At 42.1% G+C, this 25,207-nt stretch overlaps 1 protein-coding gene across 1 annotated transcript in view; it reads left to right on the forward strand.

Moving 5' to 3' along the window:
• Nucleotides 1–18,059, forward strand: part of Arhgap42 (Rho GTPase activating protein 42) — a 221,895-nt gene extending 203,836 nt beyond the window's left edge. The window contains exons 18-24 of the mRNA XM_028873103.2: nt 1,276–1,435; nt 2,624–2,768; nt 4,093–4,473; nt 4,842–4,998; nt 7,078–7,140; nt 12,021–12,100; nt 12,564–18,059. Of these exons, the coding sequence (XP_028728936.1) occupies nt 1,276–1,435; nt 2,624–2,768; nt 4,093–4,473; nt 4,842–4,998; nt 7,078–7,140; nt 12,021–12,100; nt 12,564–12,652 (1,075 nt within the window). The 3' untranslated portion in view covers nt 12,653–18,059. The remainder of the gene's footprint in view (nt 1–1,275; nt 1,436–2,623; nt 2,769–4,092; nt 4,474–4,841; nt 4,999–7,077; nt 7,141–12,020; nt 12,101–12,563) is intronic.
• The last annotated feature ends 7,148 nt before the right edge of the window (nt 18,060–25,207 follow it).

The following is a 25,207-nucleotide window of genomic DNA, read 5'->3' on the forward strand; positions in this document are numbered from 1 at the left end:
TACATAGATATATAGATTAGATAGATAGATCTATAGATCGATCGATAGATGGATAGATAGGTAGATAGATAGATAGATAGATAGATAGATAGATAGATAGATAGATAGATAGATGGATAGATGGATAGATGGATAGATGGATAGATGGATAGATGGATAGATGATAGATAGAAAACTTTTTATTTGTGTGGTAGGGGTGACTGACTTACTGTAGTGATGCAGTTCAGTATATGGAGCTGGTGTAACTCAGCAGTAGAGTAGAAACCCCACATTTGCTTGTTTTAGCCTCCTGAGTGTCTGGGATAATGGGATTTGTACCACTAGGCCTGGGTTCTTCTGAGTTCAATCTCTAGAATTTCCAAGTAAAGTGGAATTGTGTATGAAGCTGATTAAGAACTGGCCCAGAGTAATTTCTTTGGCTCCAAATATAGTGTCAGCTCACTTACTCTTTACTTGTCTGTTCTACAAGAAGTACAGTACAGAAATACCAAACAGTTGAATATTTTTCTATGAACATTGCATCTAATTCAGGAAAAATAAACAGAAAACCAAGATTAATTTCCCTCACTAATTTAGTGCTTATAGTTATTAGCTTCATTTGTCCAGTGTTAGCATCTTATGTTCCTTCTTTAAATATTAAAAATATGTATTTCCATTATGGGGGATGGTGTGCGCATGCCACAATACACCTGTGGGGTCAGAGGACAGCTTTTAGGAATCCATTCCCCCATTCCCTCCGTCCACCTCAGGGCCCAGGGATTAAACTCAGGTCAAGATTGCCGAGCAGAAACTTTTTGCCCCCTAAGCCATCTCTCCAGGCCTCTGTTAAATCTTTAATTGACATTGATAGACACAGCACATTATGTCTCATGATGATCCAATGTGTATTTATACATAATACATAATGATTATGTGAAGGTAATTATTTCCATCCCCTTAAGGACCTGTTTGGGGCCCAGGAAGAAGAGAAGAGGGAGGTTCAACACGAGATGCCAAAGTACAGTAGGAGACGGGGGAAAGTCTAGTTCTACCACACAGCAATGTGACCAGTACTGGGTATTAATTGACTCTTTATCTTTAAATAATTGTCTTCCTTTTTGATACAGTTTCTACTTATACCCATTAGGAGTAGGCAATGCTGACCAGGGAAGCAGGCCTCCAGTGGCATATGTAGCTTACAGTTGTTGTTGTTTTTAAACACACCGCGTTTGATAGAAAAGAATGTTTCCTAGCTATTTAAAGTTTATATTAAGAGTTTATGTTCTTTATTTTCAGAGTATCATTACACAGCCAACAAAATCTCATGACCATCTCGAATCTCGGCGTTATATTTGGCCCAACCCTGATGAGAGCACAGGAGGAAACCGTGGCCGCCATGATGAACATCAAGTTTCAGAACATAGTGGTTGAAATCCTGATTGAACACTACGAAAAGGTGGCTGAGATCTCCATACACTGCCAACTTTAATTTAAGGACACTTATACTGTCTGTGAGCTTTACTTCGTGATCTGAGGTTCCTGAAAACTGCCCGTCTTGTCAGTTTTGTAAATTCCTTCTCTATGGGGACTTTGATTCTCACTGTTACCTATGTATTCTGTGTTTCAAGTCTGATGAGTAGCCTGACTTTCCTCCAACCGTGACTTTCTGAAGTTTCCTTCTTTAGTGGATTGTACACAGCTTACTGCTTGGATTCAGAAGACACTGCAACATTATTTGTGTTTAAATGTGATTTAGCCTCTTCTCTTTATCCCTCTGCAATTAGACTCTTATTTGTTTAGTAACTCCAATCTTCCAAATAAAAGAAAAAAGTGAGATCAGATATGGTAGTACATACCTATAATCTCAGCCTTTGAGAATCAGAATCATGAAATTGAATTTGAAGCTCACTTGGGCCTCAAGTGTCTCAAAATGAGGGTGGGGGATAGTTACAAAGTAGAGTCTTGAATCATGAGGTTCTCCTAAAAGAAGTTTTCCTTAAAAGCTTAAGCTCTTGGAGTAACTATGGAGATGGGCAGTTGTGAGAGTTGAGTTAGCCCATTATGCCTGATCTGGTTCTTCTGGGAGAATGACCCCATATTTCTCCCTAAAGTTCTTTCCTAGTGACCACACAGTGATGTCCTCAGTCACTGCATAAAGTTGCAAGCTCACAGTCCCATACTATGTAGACACTTCTGAAGACTACTCATTCCACTTCCTCCAGCTAACCCCACCTCCTGGATGGCCCAGAGTCCTCAGCATCTCAGGACATTCCCCTGCATTGCAAAGAGCTACTCTCTTGGAAGCCATAAACTTGCCCTTGGGTTACAATTTCCTGAAATGAAAGCAAAAAGGGAACACGGCAATAGGAAGAAGCCGTTTCTTGGTGTAGACACTTGCTCATGGTTGACAGGTTTCTTAAGTTCTCAGACCTCACCTTCACCATAAGCTGTGGGGAACAACAAAGATGAAAACCCAGAGAAGAGGTTTTATTCAGTAGATGCAAAAGAAAGCACAGGGTAGCTGTTGTATCAAGCATCTCCTACACTCCTAAGATTCTTTTCATAGCTGTTGAAGCTTCTGTCATATGGACACAGAGGATGGCTTCACTCTTTAGTGACCTCGATCGATTTTTCTTCTCTGTAGATTTTTCATACCGCTCCAGACCCAAACATTCCTCTTCCTCAGCCTCAGTCTCGATCTGGATCCCGAAGGACTCGCGCCATCTGTCTGTCCACAGGCTCTCGGAAGCCCAGAGGGAGGTACACGCCTTGCCTGGCAGAGCCCGATAGTAAGTGTGCCCCATTGTGGGGAGAGCTTGTCCTTCAGTTTATCCTGACCTCGCTTCTTTGGTAATTAGGAATAGGCAGATGTTCTTGGGTGCTTTTCCCCCACACGCCTCTTCTAGCACTGAAGCAGTCCCTGACAGCCTCATGGCAAGCAAATTCATTATTGCCACAAAGGGAAAAAGAAGTGGTTTGCTCTTCTCTTTTTCTGCTGTGGTGATTAAGGATGCCGGGTGCTACTTGGGGCAGGTTTTGTTCTGTTGTTGGAGTGGCAGATAAGGAAGCTGGAGGACACCACACTGAAAAGACATTTTCTAGCTTTCTCTCACATTGTGTTCTTAAAGAATCAGCTCTTGGATGTCAGAGTGCCCCAAAGAGAGGAAAGAAATAAAAAGAAAACCAACAGCACACATAAAATCATGACCTCCTTATTCTGAGCCAAGCTCGAGCCAGGGTGGTTGACCACAGCTTGAGCCCACGACAAACGTGAAGCTGTGGTCGCTCTCACTTACGTGTTTTCCACCAGGTCCCGGTGGTTTCCCATGATCCATATTTAATAGAAAATGGTCTAGTAAATTTTGACTTAGGTATATTTTCAAGATTTAATGCAGTTTCTCTGACTTTTGATGCTTTTGCTTTTAGAGACATTAAAAACTAAACCCAGTTAGGCAGCCATGTTTTTGTTGTTTGATTATTTTTCTTCCCTGCTAGGGCTTAAACCCAGGGTCTTGTGCAGCCAGACACACACTCCCCTTGAGTTACACCCTAGTCCAACCGCTGGTTTCTTGTGTTACTATGTTCATAGTAGGAAAAATGAAGAAAAAACCCTTCTTTCAAAAGCTGTCAGCAGCTTGTAATTTGCTGCTGAAATTCAAGTGCCTTTGAACAGACCTGGAGCCAACTGTGATCAGAAAAATAAAAGAAGGCAAAAATACATCTCTAATAGAAATATGTCTCTTCCACTGAGATATATATATATTATCATGAAGGAAGCCTATTTCTCTTACTTCTGAGTCTTGTGTCACAGACAATTTTTGTCCAGCTTCAAGTCAGTCCACAAATGCTCCATAAGAGTGGTTAGTTCACAGGGCTGTGTAAAAATCATCCTAGAGGATGTGGAAAATCACATTTACCACCATCAAAGGCGAACTTTAAAGCCCTCCCCTCGTACTGAAGATAATCCGCCCTGCCAGGTCAAGGCCCACCGTGTCGGTGGGGCTGGTGGGTCAGTGGCTGTGAAAGGCACGGTGACTGAGGGCAGGAGGCCTTCAGCCATCTGTTCGGTGTTGCTGACCCACTGCCTCTGTTGCTCTTTCTGTCTCCTCCCAGGTGATTCTTACAGCAGCAGCCCAGACAGCACACCCATGGGCAGCATAGAGTCCCTCTCTTCCCATTCCTCTGAACAAAACAGCACCACGAAGTCGACTTCCTGCCAGCTCAGGGAGAAGTCGGGTGGTATTCCCTGGATCGCGTCTCCATCATCTTCCAATGGACAGAAAAGTCTGGGTCTCTGGACAACTAGTCCAGAGTCAAGTTCTCGAGAAGATGCAACCAAAACAGATGTGGAGTCAGATTGCCAGAGTGTGGCCTCAGTCACCAGCCCAGGGGACGTTTCTCCCCCAATAGACCTCGTCAAGAAAGGACCCTACGGGCTCTCAGGACTGAAGAGAACCTCTGCTTCCTCTCTCAGATCCATCTCTGCAGCTGAAGGTGAGCAGGCCTGGAGCCCTGGAGATAGCATTGCCCCAGTGTTCCTGGCTGGACATTCAGGGTGGCTGATCAGGGACAAGGTTAATGGAGGAGAACAGTGAAGCTTGTCTACTTTGTAGTTGAGCTTGCATTTAGAAACTTCAGAGTGCTATGACATTTTTCCCCTGAATCTTTCCATCTTTGTGGGATGATATCTTGTAATTGCTGTAGATTTTGATCTTCCTAAGTGATAGACCACTGTACCCAAAAACCTTTCTGTACCTTTCCATTTCTTGGAGGAAAATGCTGCCTTTTGTTATGCACTGTACTGTTTTTGTTATTATTTTGACTAATAGCACCCTGCATGTTTTCTTGGGCTTTCTTTTTAGGAAACAAGAGCTACAGTGGATCCATTCAAAGCTTAACTTCTGTAGGTTCCAAAGAGTCACCCAAAGCCACACCAAACCCAGAGCTACCTCCGAAAATGTGCAGGAGGCTAAGGCTGGACACTGCCTCCAGCAATGGCTACCAGCGACCGGGCTCAGTGTGAGTTAGAAGGAGTTTGTATTCACTGTGTCTCCTAAAGGTGCAGAGGGGTCGAGTCTGTCCTAAAAGAATTTGGGGGTCCTGTAGTCAAATGGTTCGTCTAGAGAGCTGGTCCCTTTAGCTTGTAGGACTCTGTCCACTTCAGTAAAGAATGAGAGAGCTGCTGTAGGCTCCAGCTGTCATCCACCTCGTGAGTTCTCATGGGTTACTGCTTTAAAGGCTACCCCACAACCAGAGCTGTGGCTTAATGTGACATGTGAAAATAGATAGAGAATGCAGTGGTTATGGCCTTTGGAGCTAGGAACCTTCCATTACAGCTACACATCCAGCTTTGAGCTCCCTCAGTAGGGTTGCTCCCTGCACGTGAGGGTTTTCTCCCCTCCATCTTGTGCTTCTCTGAGATCTCACTGATGGCAACAAGGTTAGAGACAAACAGGATCACAAAAGGCAATGGGAAGAGAGTCCTTCTCATCAAAACAGTGACCAGAAGTCAAAAGCTTGTAGAACATAGCTATATAAATAGGTGCAGAGGGGTGAAGGGGAGTCTGAAGAAAGAAGGATGAAGATCCAGACCGGAAGTGCCTCGTCCTCGGCTTTCACGGTCCTGGCAGTTGCTAGCATTTTCTATTGTCTGTGAGCTCTCACTAGACATCTTCCCCTGGTGGTCTCTTCTAAAGGTCTGCAGTCTCATTTCAAGTTCAGCAGTATGAGCAAACCCCTTTAGAGACCAGAACAGATGTCTGGAAAGTGTAAGAGTCCTGGGTTCCCTAACCTCCAGATTCTCTGTGCCATACCCATCTGTCATATATAAGGGTGTTTCTGCCATTTTCATTATTTGTTGAAAGTTTAGTAAGGTATCTTACTTACTAAGTCCACGTCCACAGGAAGGGGATCCCAAATCCTTCCGCCCATTACTCTCGCTCTACATCCTTAGCTGCAGAGTGTGTCTTTTTTTGCATGTCTGCTTCGTGTTCAGCTAAAGTCAATACAAGAAATTAAAGTTTAGATGGACATTCAGAGGAGATGAGAGGCTATCCTCGTGTCTTTCAGGAGACAGAAGATTTTCTGTCTTCTGCTCGTTGTTGTTGTTGTTGTTGTTGTTGTTGTTTTTGGTGGGGAGGCCCTCAGAATTGTCTGTTGGGACTGTATGAAGAGTTCTAACTAGAGATCGGGACCAGTGAGATGGCTCAGTGGATAAAGGTGATTGCCACCAAGCCTGAGGACCTGAGTTCCATCCCAGGACGCACATGGTAGGAGGAGAGAGCCAGCTCACAAAAGTTGTCCTGTGATTTCCCAATGCACACAAAAAATTAATTAATTAATAATTTAATTACTTAATTATAATCACTTAAAAACATGTCATTTTGAAACCAAGTTAGAGGCTCATTCATATAATTTAATTTTTTTCGGTGAAATTAAGAAATAATATGATGATCAAGGACACTTCACGGCAGCTGCTCCCATTCTGTAGCTAGTAGCTTCCCGTTCTCTCCACCATCCAACACACACACACACTGGGACTGAAGCAAGATGCAAACCAGGAAGTTCATTTAGGAGGCGTATTTTCATAGTTTTTTTTCATTTTTGCTTCATAGCAAAGGCAACACAGGAAATAATCTTAGCTCCCTGTGCTATTAGAACAAACCACAGCTCCTCCTCCATCATGTTGATGGATTCTTTGATTCTCCCCTGGTACTCCACAGGAGCCAATAACATGCTTCCTGCTGGGAGCCGAGTGGGGAGAGAATGTTCTCCCTGCTGTAACCTCTGTTTCCTGAGGTAAAAAGGAAGAGGACAGTAAGAGCCCCAGGAAGCAGACTATAGGTTTATTATAGTCGCAGGCTCTATGAGCTGCAGGCTGCAGCAAAACTCTTTCACATTAAAGCAAAAAGCAGCTCTACTGTAGCTCCAATTTGGGTGGCGGTTTCTAACTGTTTTGTCTTATTTGCACGATAATCCTGGATATCCCATTGAGCAGAATGGCTTTTCTGATTGACTTCATTTAAAAATATTAAAGAATTCTGATTCTTAAAATACTGTTTTTAAAATGTACTCAGTACATTTAAAACTGTTTTTCAGAGTGGCGGCAAAGGCCCAACTATTTGAAAATGCTGGGTCACTTAAGCCAGTCTCTTCAGGACGGTAAGTTCTCAAGATTTAACAGTGAATAAATAGAATAGCAGGGATAGCATTGCACTGTGTTGATGTAATGTAGTTTGTGGCAACCTCTACCTCAGCTTTTCAGAAAATGAAATGAGCCATTGTCCAGTGACTTAGCCAGGAAGAACACATCTGCAAATAGCATCATATCAGATGGTTACCATGGCGCCTTTCTTCTAAAATGCTTGGAAAAGAATTGTAGTTGGAGCTGTAATTCAGTTGGTGGAGTGCTTGCCTGGTATACACAAGGCCCTGGTTTGATTCCCAGCCCCACATAAGCTGGATGTGGTAGTGTACACCTATAATCATAGCATGCAGGAAGTGACATCATGAGGATCATCCTTGGCTACATGACAAATTTGAGGCCAGCCTTGGATACATGAGACCCTGCCCCTCCCCTTCAAAAGAATAAGGATTCAAAATAAATTTCCTAAGAGTGGAAGTCACTATAATTAGTTGTCTCTTTGTACACTTCTGATAATAGTCATTTTGGGGGTAACTGTCAATAATATATTCTTGACTTTTAAAAGTTATTGCTTCTCTGGAAGAATCTTCTAGAAAATACTGCACAGTACAGTGCAGGATTGCAAAGCTAACTAGCCCAGGAGCCTCTGTTCCGTGTGGACAGGACTTGGCTCTGTTTCCAGCCTTCCAGGTCTCTGCTCCTGGCTGCTTCCTTCTCAAGCACCTGTCTCCTCCTCCTGTGCCCATGCTGTTAATCTGCAGTGGACTTTGGGTTTTAATCTGAATAACTGAATTGCATGAAAACGACTTGTTTCCCAAGGTTTTCTTTTTAGAGGAGGTATTCAGTACAAGCACATAAGTGAGATCGCTTGCAGAGCAAACCTGCCTCACTCCTCATCCTTTCAGCTGTTCTGGAGCATTTTTGAGCTTCCACAACTGGATAACTAAGTCTGTGAAGCAAAGGAATCATGGGTAGTTTATTGCTGTATATTTCTTCTGAAAGTTACTCAACCGAAGGTTTTTGCTGTCATTTTTTTTTTTTTTTTTGGTTATTTTGTTGTTATATCTCTTGTTTTCTGTCATTTTTACAAAAGCATGTGAGCTTTCCCAACAAGGCTGTCTTAAGCCCTTACCAACCCCAGGATATCATCAGAGCTGTTAGGGTTAAGGCTCTTGCAGATCATCCCACGAAGCTTCAATGAGATAAATCAGGCCTATCCACCTGTCCTAGGTAGGCTAATTAAAGAGACAGGAAATGGTAAAAAGGAGAGAGAGGAGGTTTGTTTAATGTGGCCACATTTGGGGAAAGGAACAAATAAAGAGGTCTGGTGACATCCCCCAACCAGTCCATCTTTGGGGTCCTGACAAAAGTTTTTGTTTAAAGAGATATGTAATGAAGCAGTCTCAAAGAGTGCTCTGGTCTGTCATCACTGTCTTTCTTAAATGATGGTCTGATAAGTTATCGTAACTGTGTAGAATCCATTCCAGGAAGAGAAGGTCCCCCTTTGGGAATACCAGGCTTTTGCTTTTCCATCTCCCAATATAAGACTCCTGGAGGAATTCTAGTTCCTTGGGGACCATTGTTTCAATAGTCTGATAACCAAAGGGAGGGACACAGTGTTCCTTTTAGAATCCCTTCTGCCAGATGATTGTAGGCACAAACTAGTTAGTAGGGGTAACGGTGACCTTCAAACCCTTAAATTTTGTTCAAAGTCTCAAATATAGATAGTTTGCATGGTTGTTTTTGTTTGTCTGTTCTGACTTCCGGTGAGGAATCACACTGCTATCTCGGGAGGATAATTGCTGCACTGCTTACACCCGGAGCACTTGTATACACCAGTCCAGATCTCTGCACCTGCTTTCTTCCCGGGAAGGCACAGGGGTTCTGTGTGTGCCACAGCGAACTTCATTTCTTTGAGATTGCTGTTGCTTTTGGGTATTACTGTAAGAGCCTTGCATACCTGTCTATCCAGCCGTGGTTCTCAACCTGTGGGTCATGACCCCTTTGGAGGCTCAAATAACCCTTTCACCTAAAGATGATCACCTAAGACCGTCCTGCATATTAGATACTTACATTATGATTCATAACAGTAGCAAAATTACAGTTTTAAAGTAGCAATGAAATAATTTTATGGTTGGAGTCACTACAACATGAGGAACTGTTAAAGGGTTGCAGCATTAGGAAGGCACTGTATGGTCAAATTGCTCCACTAGATGGAGCCCTTCTATTGTGAAGTGCTAAGTAGTCATCTGTAAAGTAAAAACTCAACAAGCCTCCCTCTCTATCCATAAAAGATTGGTTCTAAGACTTTCTTTCCACTGTATAAAATTCATAGTTTTTCACCCTCTCATATGCCATGCACAGCATTTACATAGTAGCTACTTATATCTGCCTTGAAGTAGTCATCACTAGAACATTTAAACTACTTAGCATATAAGGCTATGTAAACAGATATTATGTCCATGTTGCTTTGGGAGTGCTAACAAAAAAAGATCTGTATGTGTTCAGGACAGATGCATTTTTTCCCTGCACACTTCAGTGTGATTGTTGAATATGTGTTTGAGGAGGAGCCTAAAGATATGGAAGCTGGCTAGAACTATAATTACAAAGATAAGCCCAGGAGACTTAGCAACACAAAATGTTAGTGAAGTGAGAGGGCTGTCCTATGGTAAAGACACACTTAGATGTTTAACAAACAGCCTATGCATTTTAATAACTGTACATTTTAAAGCTGAAATCAACTTCTCATAGGCTTCAGCAGAGACTTCCAGGTTCCCTTGTCAACCAGTTCAGGCACCCATGGATAGCATCCTTAATTATCACTGAATGCTATACACTGTGGAATATACATCACCATCAGGGTCAGATGGGCCCTCATTCAAACTTTTGGGCCACCATTTGTAATGCCCCATAGTTATGCATTTCAGAAGTCCATGTTCCCTATCTAAAATGAAGGTCATAATTCTGCACTTACCACACTGGCTATGAATATAAACAATAATGTTTTTGAAATATCTGGCAGGTGCTTTCTACCTCAATAATAACTATTGTTGTGATTATAATTGAAATTATTAATTATAATCTTATGAGATATTCAAGCTTCTAATGAATATGTTTTTAAATGGGAAACACATCAAGCTCCTCTGATGCCCTTTTGTACTGTTGGACGGAACTGAATTACACATGAGGGCCTTTTCCTGGCCTCCCACATACCTGTTTGGTGTTCCTTCTAAGGCATTCACAGAGACCCCTATTATAGACATTGAAGGATGATAGAATGAGTAGAGGCAGGCGATGTCTAACCATCATTTTAGTGGATAGCCTTGAGCCAAACAAAAGCCTCACCTCAAAGAACCACATGGGCTCTGGCTGCCACTGTGCAGATGGCGGTAATCAGTAAAGCATGCACACAGATGGTTCAAGTGGCTTTTCAGAGACTGAAGAAGGGATGGGATAATCGGCCATTCTGAGTGCAAGACTCAGCAAGGCAGAAACTTGTCAGCAGGACTTTTCAGGGCTGTGGTCAGGATGGACGCATGCTTGGAGAGGGCAAGTAAGAGGCGGGCAGAGAAGGATGCCAAGTGTCTGAGGATAAGCATCGGGAAAATGGTAGTTTAGTTTCTCAAGTCTGCTTGTATTTATAAAAGGAGACAGGAAAGTTGTAGACTTAGAGTTCAAGGAGCCTGGGGGACAGGTGAGACTGTCGGAAATGGGTGCTGGGAGAAGAGAGCATAGAATTCTCTGTAGTAGAGAAACTTACAGACATCAGTGGCTCTGCATAGGTGAAGGGGAAGGTGCCTGGCAGCAGAACTTACAGAGTGAGGAAAAGAAAGGGCAACAGTGGCCTTGAGGAGATGGTTTCACTTATGAACCAGGCAAAGAACACTGAAGAATGGTCAGGAGAAAGCCTGGCCTGCAGCCATTGAAGCTGTGAGGAATGGCAAGGTGGCTAGGACACCATGAGGTTTCTAATTGGGGTGGAATTGCCCTCTGCTTGCTCTGTAGATAATAGGATGGCAGGTAACCAGAACAGGAAGCTGGAGGTTGTAGGGTACCAGGGAAGCCATCAAATCAATAGAAACAGAAATGACATTATCTTGGACTCTTCTCCTAGAAGAGATGGTAGATGGAGTCAGAAAGTTGCAAGTCTAGAACATGAGAGGAGACTGGCCTGGTGACTTCCTTCCTGGTCATTGGATGATGGAGCTTTAGTGTCAACTGCACTGTTTCTAGATCAGACCTCACAAAAAAGCCTCCAATTCTGGCTGCTCTTAGGACACCAGAGCCTCCAGCTGCATAGAGCATGTGGTGCTGGGTGTAGGTTTGCTGTTGTTGTCTTTAAGGGGTGACATAAATACCTTTCTGGGTTGCAAAGCCTCCAACTGTGTCCTTTACCATGCAGACAATGAGGTGACACTTGATGGCTATTCATGGGTAACCTCAGCTGCTATTCCAACATCACACCTACTCAATATATTTACCATGTCTTTGGGTCTGAGTTAACCTAAAAATTAAAGTGTGTGTGTGTGTGTGTGTGTGTGTGTGTGTGTGTGTGTGTGTGTGTCTGTCGCCGGGGGAGGGGGGGGCACACACAAAAGCAGCCTATTCAGCAGCTTTCTAACAAATTGCAGCATATTTAAAGTGAGTCTATGCTATTCATTAGGAGTTGTATTGTCTCTTCGAGGTGTGTTAGAAACACAAGAAGGGTTTCTAATCGGTCAGTGAAGCACAGGGTCTGGTCTGGTTACAATAGGACCACACACAGTTTGTGAAGAACACACTCATGTAGACCTATTTGCATACATCTTTATATTACATTCTAATTAACATTAACTAAGAGTAGTTTTAACTGTATTTGAATTGAATGCTGTTTTTATAAACTGTCTTGATCTTTCAGCCAAGCCAAAGCCATGTACTCCTGCAAAGCAGAGCATAGCCATGAATTGTCCTTCCCCCAGGGGGCGATCTTTTCCAACGGTGAGTACACCTGTCATTTACTGAAGTGACTTGGGAGCACTGAGTTAGGACAGCATCAGATTCCAAACCCTGATTCTTAGGTCTTCTAGATCTCAGCCTTTCTTGTGGGAGCATCTACTCACTTGTGTTCAAAGATAAAGAAACAAGGCAGACATGGTAGTGCACTCCTGATGTTGGGGCAGGGGGATTGCTAGCTAGACGACAGCCAGAGCTACATAATGACTCTTACAAGGCTAGTCTGACAAGTACACTTTGTTTACAAAAATAATAGAGGAGGGGGGTGGTGTTTTAGACAAATATAGTTTATCTAATTGATTATGTGAGTACAAAGAACCTTCCAACTTTAGAGGGGCTATATCTCAGTAACCTGAGTGAATAGATTCTTAGGTGATCATTAGTTTACAGGAATTATCTGAAGAGAGTGTCACCCGAATAACATTCATTTGTTTCTTCCCTTGACCAGTACACCCATCAGTGGAGCCAGGGTGGCTGAAGGCGACTTATGAAGGCAGAACAGGACTAGTCCCTGAAAACTATGTTGTCTTCCTCTAATAGTATTAGTGGATGGCAGTATCTTCATGGTATCCATGGTAACACATATTAAGTACTATGATTTTATCTGACACAGATATGGGGACCAGCCACTAAATGAAAACCATCTGTTTGTTTCAAGTTCTTCACCAGCAGACTATGTAGCTCCCACTGATGGGAAGAGAACCACAAATATTTACATCACAGCCATTCCTTTTGGCTGTTTTCTTACTTTTAAAATAATCTTGCTTTTTTATTTTTTGATAAGAAGTGATTTTTGACAGAGTCTGTTCTCTAGAGCTGCAGAATCCCAGATACTGAGCTCAGTTCTGCACACTGCAAATTTGGAAGTCAGAAACCTGCGGTACCCATGCTGACGTCTGTTGCCTGGTAGTTTCTGGAGAACCTCAAAATCATTACTTTAAAAGTATAATTTAAATTGTACACTTATTATTTTTGTTTCTTAAAAATATACTGTTTTTATGTGTGGTTGTTTTGCTGGTCCTAAACATTTCAAGAAAATCAGTTGTTGTTTTATCATAACTTTATTTTTATTTGTTTCCTAAGATGTTAGTATTTGAAAGCAATAATGTATATGAGTCTATAAAGAAAGCCGAGTTAAGTCAAACACTGATTCTACCATAAGCAGTCTACCCAGAATGCTAGATGGCTTCTGTGGGTTCTGAGGAAAAATCTACCAAGTGTGTCTGTAAAGCCTGAGACTAAATAGTTTTGTGGCAGGCTAGGTTTGACTTGTGAACCACAGATGAACAACTCCTCCTTTAGAAGTCATGGAAACCTATCTTGGGACTTTTACAAAATTTCCCATTAAAACACACGGGCTAATAAATCCCATGTGCACATTTTCTTCTCCCTGAGCAGCATTGTGACAGTACAGGGAGAATCATGGGCAACTGTGAAGGTGAAGTGTGGCATACAACCTGCAATGCTAAGTGTGGCGTACAGCCGTCACCTGCAATGCTAAGTGTGGCGTACAGCCGTCACCTGCAATGCTGAATGTGGCATACAGCCATCACCTGCAATGCTGAGTGTGGTGTACAGCCGTCACCTCCAATGCTAAGTGTGGCGTACAGCTGTCACCTGCAATGCTGAGTATGGTGTACAGCCATCGTCACCTGCAATGCTGAGTGTGGTATACAGCTGTCACCTGCAATGCTGAGTGTGGCGTACAGCCGTCACCTGCAATGCTGAGTGTGGCGTACAGCCGTACCTGCAATGCTGCAGTCTTCAGGTATTTTAATGATGGGGAAGTTTTGGCCTCTGAGATGGTCTTATACAAATGATAAGGACATTGTTTGGAAATTTGAATTGGGAAGCTGTGCCTTCTAAACCTTGTTTAATTGAAACAGAAAACAAACACCAAAGTACTAGATTCTTAGGCCACAGAGTTTGAATATTTTAAGATTTATTTATTTATATGATATTTTGTTCACAGGTATGTATGTAGTACATATGTCTTTTACCCATGAAGATCAGAAAAGGGAGTCAGAGAGCTTTGAACTGGAGTTACAAATGGTTCTGAGTTGCTACGTGGGTGCTGGGACTCGAATGCTGGTCCTCTGGAAGAGCAGCGGTGCTCTTAACCACTGAGCCATCTCTCCAGCCCCAAGCCACACAGTTTGAAAGCATAGTAATGAAAGTTTCATTAGCAGGAATGAAATGTACAAAGGTTTTCTTTCTCTGAATTCCACTGAATTACAGAACTCATAGAACAAAGAAGTGTTTACTCTCCAGTTATAGGTCATCAACAAAAGGTTACATATCAGCCATTTCTTCTATCATAATTTCAACAATTCCAACATAGAATTCCTATGAGTGTCTACAATAGGAAAAAGCCTTTATTCTCCATAGTCTAAAAAGTTGTCTCCCCAGACCCACTGCACTTGGCCTTGGTATCTAACAGATTCCTTCAGAGTTTTCGCTAGTTCCTTGACACTCCGGTGTTTAAAGGTGTGTGTAGCTATGTTTATATGCCACAGTCTATAATCTCAATTCATTCTACATTGCATCAGTATTTCTAGAGATAATAGGCTGAACATATACACAGCACTGTGCCTCGGGGCATTTATGCTGTTAAATGAAATAAAATAATGAATTAGAATGAACCAGTAACAGTAGACAGACAGATCCATCCAGAAATAGCATCAATGAACTAAAGGCAGTGAATGGAAAACAGCTCATAAAGATTATGGTGTGATGGGAAACTCTGAAGGAAGTTTGGCTCTTCCTCTTTCCTCCCAGCATTGGTCCCTGTGCACTGCGGTGAGGTATTGTGAATTCCTTGGTAGGTGGGTGCCTGGTGGCTTAGTACACCAGTGTCGTTGCTGTCACTGACGACCTTTCCTGGGACAGAAGGTAGCCTTCATAACATCCTAGCGGCCTGGTCTACACCCCCCTGTCATCACCCACTTGCATTGTGCTAGACAGGATCCATGAAGGGAGGCTGATTTGCTTTCAAAGACCAACTTGACAGCAAAGATCCAGTATCTTCCTCTGCTGCTGCTGTGCAAACAAATCTCAACTTTCATTTTATTTTAACAGACCAGAACATTCCTGCCTCCCTTGCCTGTAAGCTAAACCTATGATGCTCACTGAGGGCTTAGAGCTTTTTCTATGTAGGATGTGGGTATGAAATCAGCTCTCTTTTCTAATGGTGAGATTTACTCTGTGTCATTATTTGTTGAGGTTCCTTCCCTGAAACAAGACACAAACATGCTGGTTCATGTTGCACTTGTGCTTGAAGTTTTAATCTTTTAGATTTTTTTCTTTCTGTTAATTACCTGTGTAAGGAAATTGTGACAATATATTGGAGAGAGGTTAGAGCTGCTTTCCCCATGAAGTAAGAATCCTACAAATGAAGCATTCAGGAGCACTGCAAAGACCAAGACGTATGCTCTGAAGCCACAGAAGGTTGCTGTGTGGGAGAGCAGCATTGCCAGTCAAGGAAGAGTCATGCCCAAAACTGGGATGCCGTTGAAGCAGTGAAGAGTGTTTGTTACCTGTTCAGAGACAGTGGAACATGTTAGAACGGTCATATCCTCACTCTGAACCCTACATGAAACAACATGCACCCAGATAACTGCTTACAGTATGAGGGTGGCGTTGAGGGTCTGATACAATCACCGTGGGTGATTTGTGCATTTGGAACACTGATGTATTTAACAGGTGACTCTTGGGCTAAACCATCATTCCACCAAGTTTAGTTCACTCACATTAGTCATTCAACTGAACGATTTCCTGATGTATTGTGTGTCAGTATCTGAAAAGTAAAATAATCTTTCTATTTCTGCAGTGTCCGTGCAGTGTGAAGAAGCGTAATCTCCGTGTGTATTGGTTTGCTTTGCTTTGCTACAGGCATGAATGAAATATTCACCAGTAGCCCCTTTGCTGACTGACTCCTCCAGGGAGAGTGGATTAAAGAGAGGACATAAAAATATACTTTATATTTCTCATAATCCCAAACTATCCAGGCCCCAAATAGTGAAGATAAAAATATGTGAAACCTCCTCCATTTTCTCTTCAGTAGTTAACCTTACATGTTATGGCTGCCTACTGAACACCTGCTATATTGGGAATAAACAAAATCTCTCTGTGCTTCTGTGACTATTCCCTACTGCTGACCTTGTTCCCAACCACAGGCCTCACATATTTGTGTTGCACAGAGGCTAAGTTAGAAAAGCCATCAGGTGTCAACTCAGAGAACTTTAATCTGTAGTGCAGTCTGAGCACACTTTATCTACAATTCTTGGGACCCAAGTCTTTTAGATTTTGGATTATTATATATAAATGAGACATCTTGTATTCTTGGAGATATTCTAAAATATGCAGTGATTATGGGAATGGGACCTAGGTCAAATCAGGAGACTTATTTCTGTTTCATATATTTTCTATACATAGTCTTAAAGTCATTTCAAGCAATATTTTTAATTCATGTGCTGAAATTTCCAGTTGTAGCATCATGCAAGTGTTTGGGGTTTGGGGTTTCATGATCAGAACTCCTTGCCTTTGTACCAAGCTGGTAATGAGGGAGCCTTAGCAGCTAGCGTTCCATATGATTCACTATCCAGTGTGTTGACTAACACCAGGAGCATGCAACCTTAGGAACAGAATCTGTCCTTTAATTTACAACACATTAGTCACTTGTTGCTCTTACCATGACCTCATATCACCGGGTAAGACATGGAAATCATCTCTCAGTAAAAACAACAGCAGGCTTGACTCCTGTTCAAAAATTACATTCCTGGTGACCATAGATGTTCCCCTAAGGGTTGAAATTTTACTTCCTTTGTTTTACTTTTGCTTTTCAAAATCAAAACACTTTTTAAAAATGAGATTAGCCTGGTTGAGCAGTCTACTCCAGCCGGCTGCTCTCTTTGATTCAGAGTTAATAACAGGTACTTATCAACTTGCTAAACACATTTAATGTGTTCATCCATTGTTATCATTACCTTCCCACTTCAAGTGGCAATACCTTTGGGAGAAGAGATTTATGAATGACACAGAAGATCAAGTCATTGAGTGATACTTAAAAAATGAATGGTAAGAGAGCCACACCCATCTTTTTATGAAACCATAAATAGGAATGCTGACAGTACTCACTGGATGATGCTTGGCAAGGAACTAACCTATATTTGTTCCATCAGTGTTTGTAAACTTCCCTATAGACTAGGGGACCAGCAGAGTATGACTTCATTCCTCATGACATGACTTGACTCATGACAGATAGGCCACGATTTAGGATGGGTATTTCTTGGGGTTATAGGGAGAGGTAGAATCTTGGTGCTTACTGGACCAACAGTCAAGGAATCATTTGTAATGATTTGTGATGTTCATGTGGAGGTCTACTTGAGGAAGTGAAGTGTGGGAGGGAGTTGGAGCTGAAGGTCCCTGGACAACCTCAGTTAGATGGTGGTGTTCTTGACTTCACACCATTGGCCATCTCTCACGAGTACTTCCCATAGTTTGCTCTTCCATGGTTGGCATGGAAGCTATGCCTGAACCCACTTACCTCTGACGAAGACTGTGCACTGCTCTCTGTGTCGTAGCATGATGGAGTTTCTGTGTGCCCCAGTATGTCCGCTTCCACCTACATTTTAAGGAAATGACTTGTACTCCAATGGGTCTGAGAGCACTGCCTGTTCATACTCTGTGCTTAAACTCCACAGTTACAGCACACACTGCAGGATGGAGGAGTTTCAAGAGTCCTTGAACTCTGAGATGAAACCTTTATGAGTAGTCTGACAGAGAAGACACCCAAGGCTTTCATTGATAATCTATTTATGTACTGTTCAAGTCTATTTAAAAGTCAGATATTTAGGTACCAAACCAGGAGTTTCTTTGCAGCCATTAACATGAAGAATTAAATAATAAATGTTGTGAAAATTAGTCAATAAATTATCATGCTGAATTTTTTGCTTATTTTATAGTGTTTCTGTATTTATCGGTACTCAGTATTTCTAGACATGCATACGTATGTGGACATGTAAATACCTTCATGTCATTCCTAATCCAACTTGCCACAATAGCTTTGCTGCATGTTTATACTGTGTTTCAAATGACTTTAAAAATAAACCATATAAGCACATTTTAACTTAGTCTTTGCACTTGAAGACCCACTCCATTGAAGAGTAGCTTTCTTGACTCCATGTTGAGGAAAACCAAGGTTTCCAGTCAGTTCTGTCAACTATCATTTTTTATTTAGTTAAGTGGCAAATCGTAGGAGTGCCTGGTGACCTTCTCTTGATAAGTAGAACAAGAGATTAGGAAAATATTTCTCATGATCTCAATAATGCATATATCTCAGGAGAGAGCAGAAATGGACCATAGAAGAAATCTTAACTATAACAGCTTGACTCGGAAGTTTGTTTAAGATACTTTGTGTTCACAAGCACTCACCAGGGCACTATGGAGGAAGTATCATTGTGTAAGCATCTTTTGGGGTTGGAGAGATGGCTTGAGTTTTAGAGTGAATAATGATCTTCCAAAGAACTCAGTTCAGATCCCAAAATCCATGTCTTATAGAGGAGCAGCAAAGCATTAGACAAATGACCATCTTAGACCTTCCAGTTCAGCCCAGGGTCACATGAATTGAACTCAGCTGAATGAAGGGCCCTAGACAACTCACTTGCATATCTATCTTCTCAACCAAGCCATCCCAAGTTCCTGGCAAAGTCACAAAATAATTATTGTTGTAACCCACCAAAATTTAGTGTGGTTTGTTATGGAGCAATACAAATGAAAGTGGTCATTGTGGGGCCAGAGCCTTAGAATTCCTTAAGCTCAGGCTGGGGCGATAGTTTGATGGGGAGATGGTTGTGCAAACATGAGACCCTCGGTTGAAATACCCAGGATGCACATAAACCGGTGCAGTAGTCCAAGTGCTCTTATGAGATGGGAGGAAAAGAGAAGAATCACTGGAAGTTCATGGGCTAGCTAGCCTGGTGGTGTAATGGTGAACACTAAAGAGAATTTGCCCCAGACAAGACTGAAGGCAAGGAACTGAGGACCAGAGTTGTGTACCACATGCATACCTGCACTCACACACCCAAATCTTGAATGTGTAAATAACACACACACACACACACACACACACACACACACACACACGCATGCACACACACACACACATTGTACATACACAGATACACAGAAACATATATACATCATGCACATACAAAAGATCATTTAAGATAAATTCCTTAATCTCTTCTGCTCTCTGGTGTGACTGATGCTTGTCTTCTCACATTCTCATTGTTTTCTTTTTCTCTCCAAGTTCTTAGTAGAAGATACAAAAGCTGAAAATAAAGTTTATATTTCCTAGCCTCTTTTGGTGCCTGACCACGTTGGTGGGGAAAAATTCATGCAACATCCTTGTTAAGGACAGGAGACCTCATTCTCCATCTTGCTGCTGAGACAAGGAACAATTTTGTGTCACAAAAGTTTGTACAGTTCAGATTGGGGAAACAACAAAATAGGACTGTGCATCTTTGCATGATTCCACAGAGGAGAATGGCATGTATAAACTTTTGACATTGCAACATGATACCATTGTTTACGGAGTTTGTGTTTGAGACCCTCACAATGGAGCTACAAAAAAAGAAACACCACCCCCAAATGTCATAATATCTATATTTTATATCCTTGGGCACATGTGGTCTATTGGCTTGTTACATGAAAGAGAAAGATGTATGCTAAGTGTATTTTGCTTAGAATCTGTTCTCTATTATATGTATTTGAATTGTTATGTCAACTATTACGGTCTCATCATCAGGCATCAGTAATGAATAAGGGAAGTTGCACATGTATCATCCCACAGGCTGCCCTGATGGGTAACTGCCGTGAGTAAAACTTGAGGAATTAATCATGAGCAAATGTGGTCCCACAGGTGATGAGGAGCTGTGCAGTGCTGCAGGGTGTTTATGTGGCTGGATTGAGGAATACATCTGTGTCTTGTGTCCTTCTTGACTGGGCATGGCCTTCTTTACTGCAAACCCTTTCCCGTGGTTCCATTGAAGGATTTCATGCCTGGATTACATATAACCATTACCTATTTTGAGTTCACCAGGCTATGAGTGCCATATAACCACATCCAATGAGCATAGGAAGGAACGCTATATGAGTTAATTACTCACTATCTGGGCCCCGCTTCCTCTAATTAATCCTAGAACTTCTATAGGTCTGTTTGAAAGCCACATCTCTTGCCTTCCTTACCATGTGGGGGCTGTTGAATACTGTTTCCACCAATGGGACCCAAGAAAAAATTCTAAATGGCACATCTCCAGGGAAAATTCGGGTTCTTTTTAGTAGGGCTACCCTTCTTCCTCTTGTGGTCCTCCTGCTCATCCTGCCTAGAAAACAGATGAGAGACTGAAGATGGAGCACCCAGTTTGTAGCCCTAAAATTAATGCAAGAAAGGTCATACACAGAACCCAGGCTAGTTACAAATTGCTTATTTTATGAGGAAAGACAAAATAATTCAGGTAAATACTGCAGCAGTGTTTATGTTCAGCTTGAAAAATACCTTGCTTCCCTATCAATCTATTAAATCATTCCACACAATCAGAAAAAAGAACTACATGTAACACAATTTCTGAGAACCACTTCGTTTCACCCATTTTAGGAAGAGCTAGAATTCTGATACAGGAGAGTCTGTATTTGTGAGTTATGACTCATCTATGTAACGCATTTTAGACCTTCACTTAGCTTGTGCTTCCCCTCAGAGAGGTTGAAACCATCAACGTCATGTCACAATTGTGTTTTGTTTATAGTAAGGACATTTATGCATAATGAATGAGACCATAAGCTTTTTATTTGTTTGTTTATTTATTTATTTAGTTAGTTTTTTGAGACAGAGTTTCCCTGTGTAGCTTTGGAGCTGTCCTGAATCTTGCTCTGTAGACCAGGCTGGCCTCGAACTCACAGAGATCCACCAGGTTTCTGCCTCCCAAGTGCTGGGATTAAAGGCATGAGCCACTGCTGCCTGGGTATAAGTCTTTTTAAAGTGTCACTCATTGAAGCGAATGCCCATGGCATCACTATTGCCCTAGATAAAGTATGATCTACATGGTAAATGACCTCTTAGGGCCTAGTTTTAGACACCCACTTTCAGGAGGGCATCTCTGTTTCAGGTGGGCAAGGTGGGCTTGTGGACAGAAAGGCAAAGGAAGATGCTGGGGCTAGGAAAGCTGGATTTGGGGGGCAGTGGGAATGACAGAGAAAGAGGGGGGCACTTAGGGGCAGCCTCGTGTCAGATGAGGAGCGTTTCAGCAGAACCTTCCACAGCACGTGACCATTTAGGACCAGTGTGCTGTGACATGTTGAAAACAGTTGCAGAGTGCCCTCCCAGCTCCCATGGGCACTGCTGCGAATTCCCATGCTGGCCCTGAGAGTGAGACCAGCCCAGTGTGGGGGTGGGGGTGGGGGTGGGGGCTTTCTTAGCTGCATAGGAGGATTTGGCTCAAAACTGCATTTCACAGTATGAATTAAAAAGACCCGTGTTTCCAGGAGCATGGGGAACCTCAGATGAGACTCTCATGTTCCTGCTGAGTGTGACAGCCGTGAGGAAGTAAGAGAGTTTCAAACACTTGGTTTCAAAACCCCCTTGTCCCGGTGGAGGAAGGTGACACTTGTTTAAAACCTTGTTGTACTGCTAGTAAATTTCAGCATATAACAATTTCAGCATATAACATATGACTGGTAGCTAGTGTCTCAATAGGTCAGAGTGCAATATTCTCATTTCCAAACTGACCTACTCTAAGAGGGAAGAAGCAAGTCTAATCCAGAAGGAAAATGTAGATCTGCTTGTGGGGAAATGGGCCAGGAGGCAGACTGGGGCCATATCTCTCTTCTTAATCCCATGCATGTTCCTTTTGATAGGCATAAAGTCTGCCAGTGCCTCATTTTCCACCTGGAGAGTACAGGGGTGATGGATGCCTGCTTTTCCTCAGGACTGCTTTCTTGCATGAGTTTTAATGCTTGTGGGATGGTCAACACAGGAGCAGGAAGCCTGTCAGATGTTAGAAGTCAAGCTGGCCTTGATGAGTGGCATACCCTGTGATCCAGCACTAAGGAGGGAGGCAGAGGGCATAGGATCAATTGCCACATGCTCACAGGATTGAGGCCAGCCTGGGCTACACAGTGGGACTGTCTCCAGAAAAATGTTGGGGATCAATGAAAAGATAAGTAGTTATTAATAGTTCATCTATAGTTGAAAAAAAGAGAGAAAGAAAGCATGCTAAGTTAAAATCTTATTCTCACAGTATGGGATTCCCTTGATGTTATTTAAAAACTACTGTTTCTGGTACATTAGTTATCTAAGCCTTGACTTTCATCATTAATTTTATTGTTCTTATTTCTCTTTATCTTAAATTTAGGGATTTGGGCTAGTTTCATGTATCTTCTTTGTAATTTCGTGGTCACATGGGAATTATCACATGTTAAAGTTGTGTTTTATGGAGCAGATGTAACAAACACTTGACTTAGGTCCTTCAGAAACACTTCCTTCTTCCTGAAGCTGACTTGGCTGCATAAAGGGAGATGGAAGGAGGCAGTAGTGTGTAGATATCAATACACACTGAACTTATGGAACTTCCAAAGAATAAAAACATACTGCTAATAAAAATGTGGCAGAGGAGAGGATAGTGAGGAGATTAACCAAAACTAAGGCTTCATGAAAAAAAGCCTTAAGGAAAGCCAATGGACTTGAAAAAAAAGGAAACTATCTTGCATGTGTGGCAGTGTCCTTCCTAGAAGACATGAGTTATGAAATTAAAATCACAGTGTAAGGCATGGGATGCCTCCTTTATGAGTTATTGGTCATGGTGACCTCATAGGTCTCCAAAACAACTCAGGATATTGCCACTGCCCTTGGCGAACAACCATGGCTCCTTGGTAAAACTCTATTGGTAAAGACACTTCACACTTTGGCTGAAGGACATAGAGAAATCAATCTCAAACTGACTGAGAAACTTCTGCCTGGCTAGCTAGTGTTGGAAGGTGCTAGCCAGGGTACTCAAGCAGAAAAGCCATGGTGGGCTCTTATCCAGTGCTGGCCCCTGCATGATACAACACTACCCTAGCAGGCAAGAAGTCCCCCTGGTGCAGGAGTGGGGTGACTGTTACTGGGTAACTAACCATTGTCTGATTAGATCTGAGGCCTCCACTGTATGGAATGCCATGCCTGGTATGGTATTTCCAGACAAAGAGCCCAAAGCTGAGGTCATAGGCCCCTGGGTAGAACCTGCTACTGTTATTTTGCTAAATGAGCATACTGTCAAACTGCCTTCTAAATATTTAGAGCTTATATGTAAAAATACCGATCCATGATTGGGAGCTTAGAAGCTTTAACTCCATCGCCTGTCCTGCTGGTAGTGGGAAGATGAGAGCTGAAGAATAAGTTAGTTGATTGTGTCTCCCTGATAAGGTTTTCATGAAACTCCCAAAAGGATGTTATTCTGAGAGCTTCTGGCTAGTGAACACATGCGCTTGTTGAGAGGATGATGCAACCCAAGCCAATGGGGAGGCTTCACTCCTGAACTTGGGATACTTTTGAGCCTCACCCAAATGTACATCATAACCTAGCCTTTCATCTTGATGCTTTATTTTATGTCAGTCTGGAGAACATAGATGTTTCCCTGTGTTTGGTGAGCTTTAGAGAAAATTAACTCTGCTTGAAGGGAGGGTCTTGGGATCTTCTGATTTGTAGGAAGGTTGTCCGAAGTTCTGAGTAACCTGGAGCCTCACTGTGCACAGCTGGCCCCTGAGGACACAGCAGTCTTCTGTGAAGGAACTGTAACTTGTAAGGTCTGAATGACTGCATGTAGGTAGTGTTAAAACTGACTTGGATTACAGGACAGCTTGTTTATATCTACAGTGAACTGGAAAGCTGACTGTGGAAGAGAATCTTCTACATTTTTGTTAGAGATGCAAAGTGACAAGCATAGCTCTACTAGAAAAGCACCTTGCTCATCCCTCATAACCTGTAAGTCAGTGCCTGTCCCCAGCTCATCCTTGTTCCACTGCCCTTACCTGAGTGACAGACATTTTGGAATCTGAGGATCTCTGCGATGTGGGCAATAGAGATGATTCTCAGTGTTGGTCTCTCTAAAAAGTTTATGGGAACAGTGGAAAACAATGTCATCCAGACATTAATGAGATAGGATTTTCTTTTTCTGCTTGAAAACATGTCTGCAGATGACAGACTGCATGGACCACAGGATATTTGGGTCTTGTGCCACTCTCACGTCCTGTGGGTCTCTGGTCATGTGACATTTGAAGTCTGCCTGAACAGTGTGCCGAGAGGTAAGGAACCACACAAAGAACAGAGTGTTTATGAGCAAGGTATTTCAAGCACAACACAGATTTGGGTAAGAAATGTCCATTTGGATACAAGGCTGCAGCTTCAGAATGTGGTGAAATGGTGAATTTGGCATTCAGAAATGAACAGTCTGTAGAAGAAATATCAGAGGAAACAAACCAGCATTTGTAATTATGATTGAAATTTATTACATGACTATTTCATCATATTTTTCTCATGCCATTCAAAAGTTCATCTAGAACAACACTAATTTAAAGACTAAATTAAAACATAAGACTTCAAATTAATACAAATTAATACAGAAGACTTTATCTATTTGAAATATGTATTTTGATTTTTCTTTTAGATAGGGTGTTATGTAGCCCAGGCTACCTTGAGCTTCCTAGGCAGTTGAGGCTGGCTTTACTCCTGATTTTCCTGCCTCTATCTCCCAAGTGCTTGGATCACAGGTGTGCATATTTTGAAATAATTACTTTATTACATTTGGCAGGCACAGTGTTAAATGTTCAGTTGAAATTATTTCACAATTATTTTTAATCAATAAAGCTTCTGCATTTTTCTTTGAGTTTGTCCTTGAAGCATGGTATAAAGCCATTGACCTATTATTTCAAGCAATTAACGAGATGGAAATTTCTAAATATAGGTGGGAAGAATTAAAGTGCACATTAATATTTTGAATTATAATGCCAAAATCAGTTTTAAGAACATGTAATAGAAAATGTTACCTGCTTTTCAGAGCT

This window comes from Peromyscus leucopus, chromosome 7, assembly GCF_004664715.2.
Source record: "Peromyscus leucopus breed LL Stock chromosome 7, UCI_PerLeu_2.1, whole genome shotgun sequence".
Classification (NCBI taxonomy): domain Eukaryota; kingdom Metazoa; phylum Chordata; class Mammalia; order Rodentia; family Cricetidae; genus Peromyscus; species Peromyscus leucopus.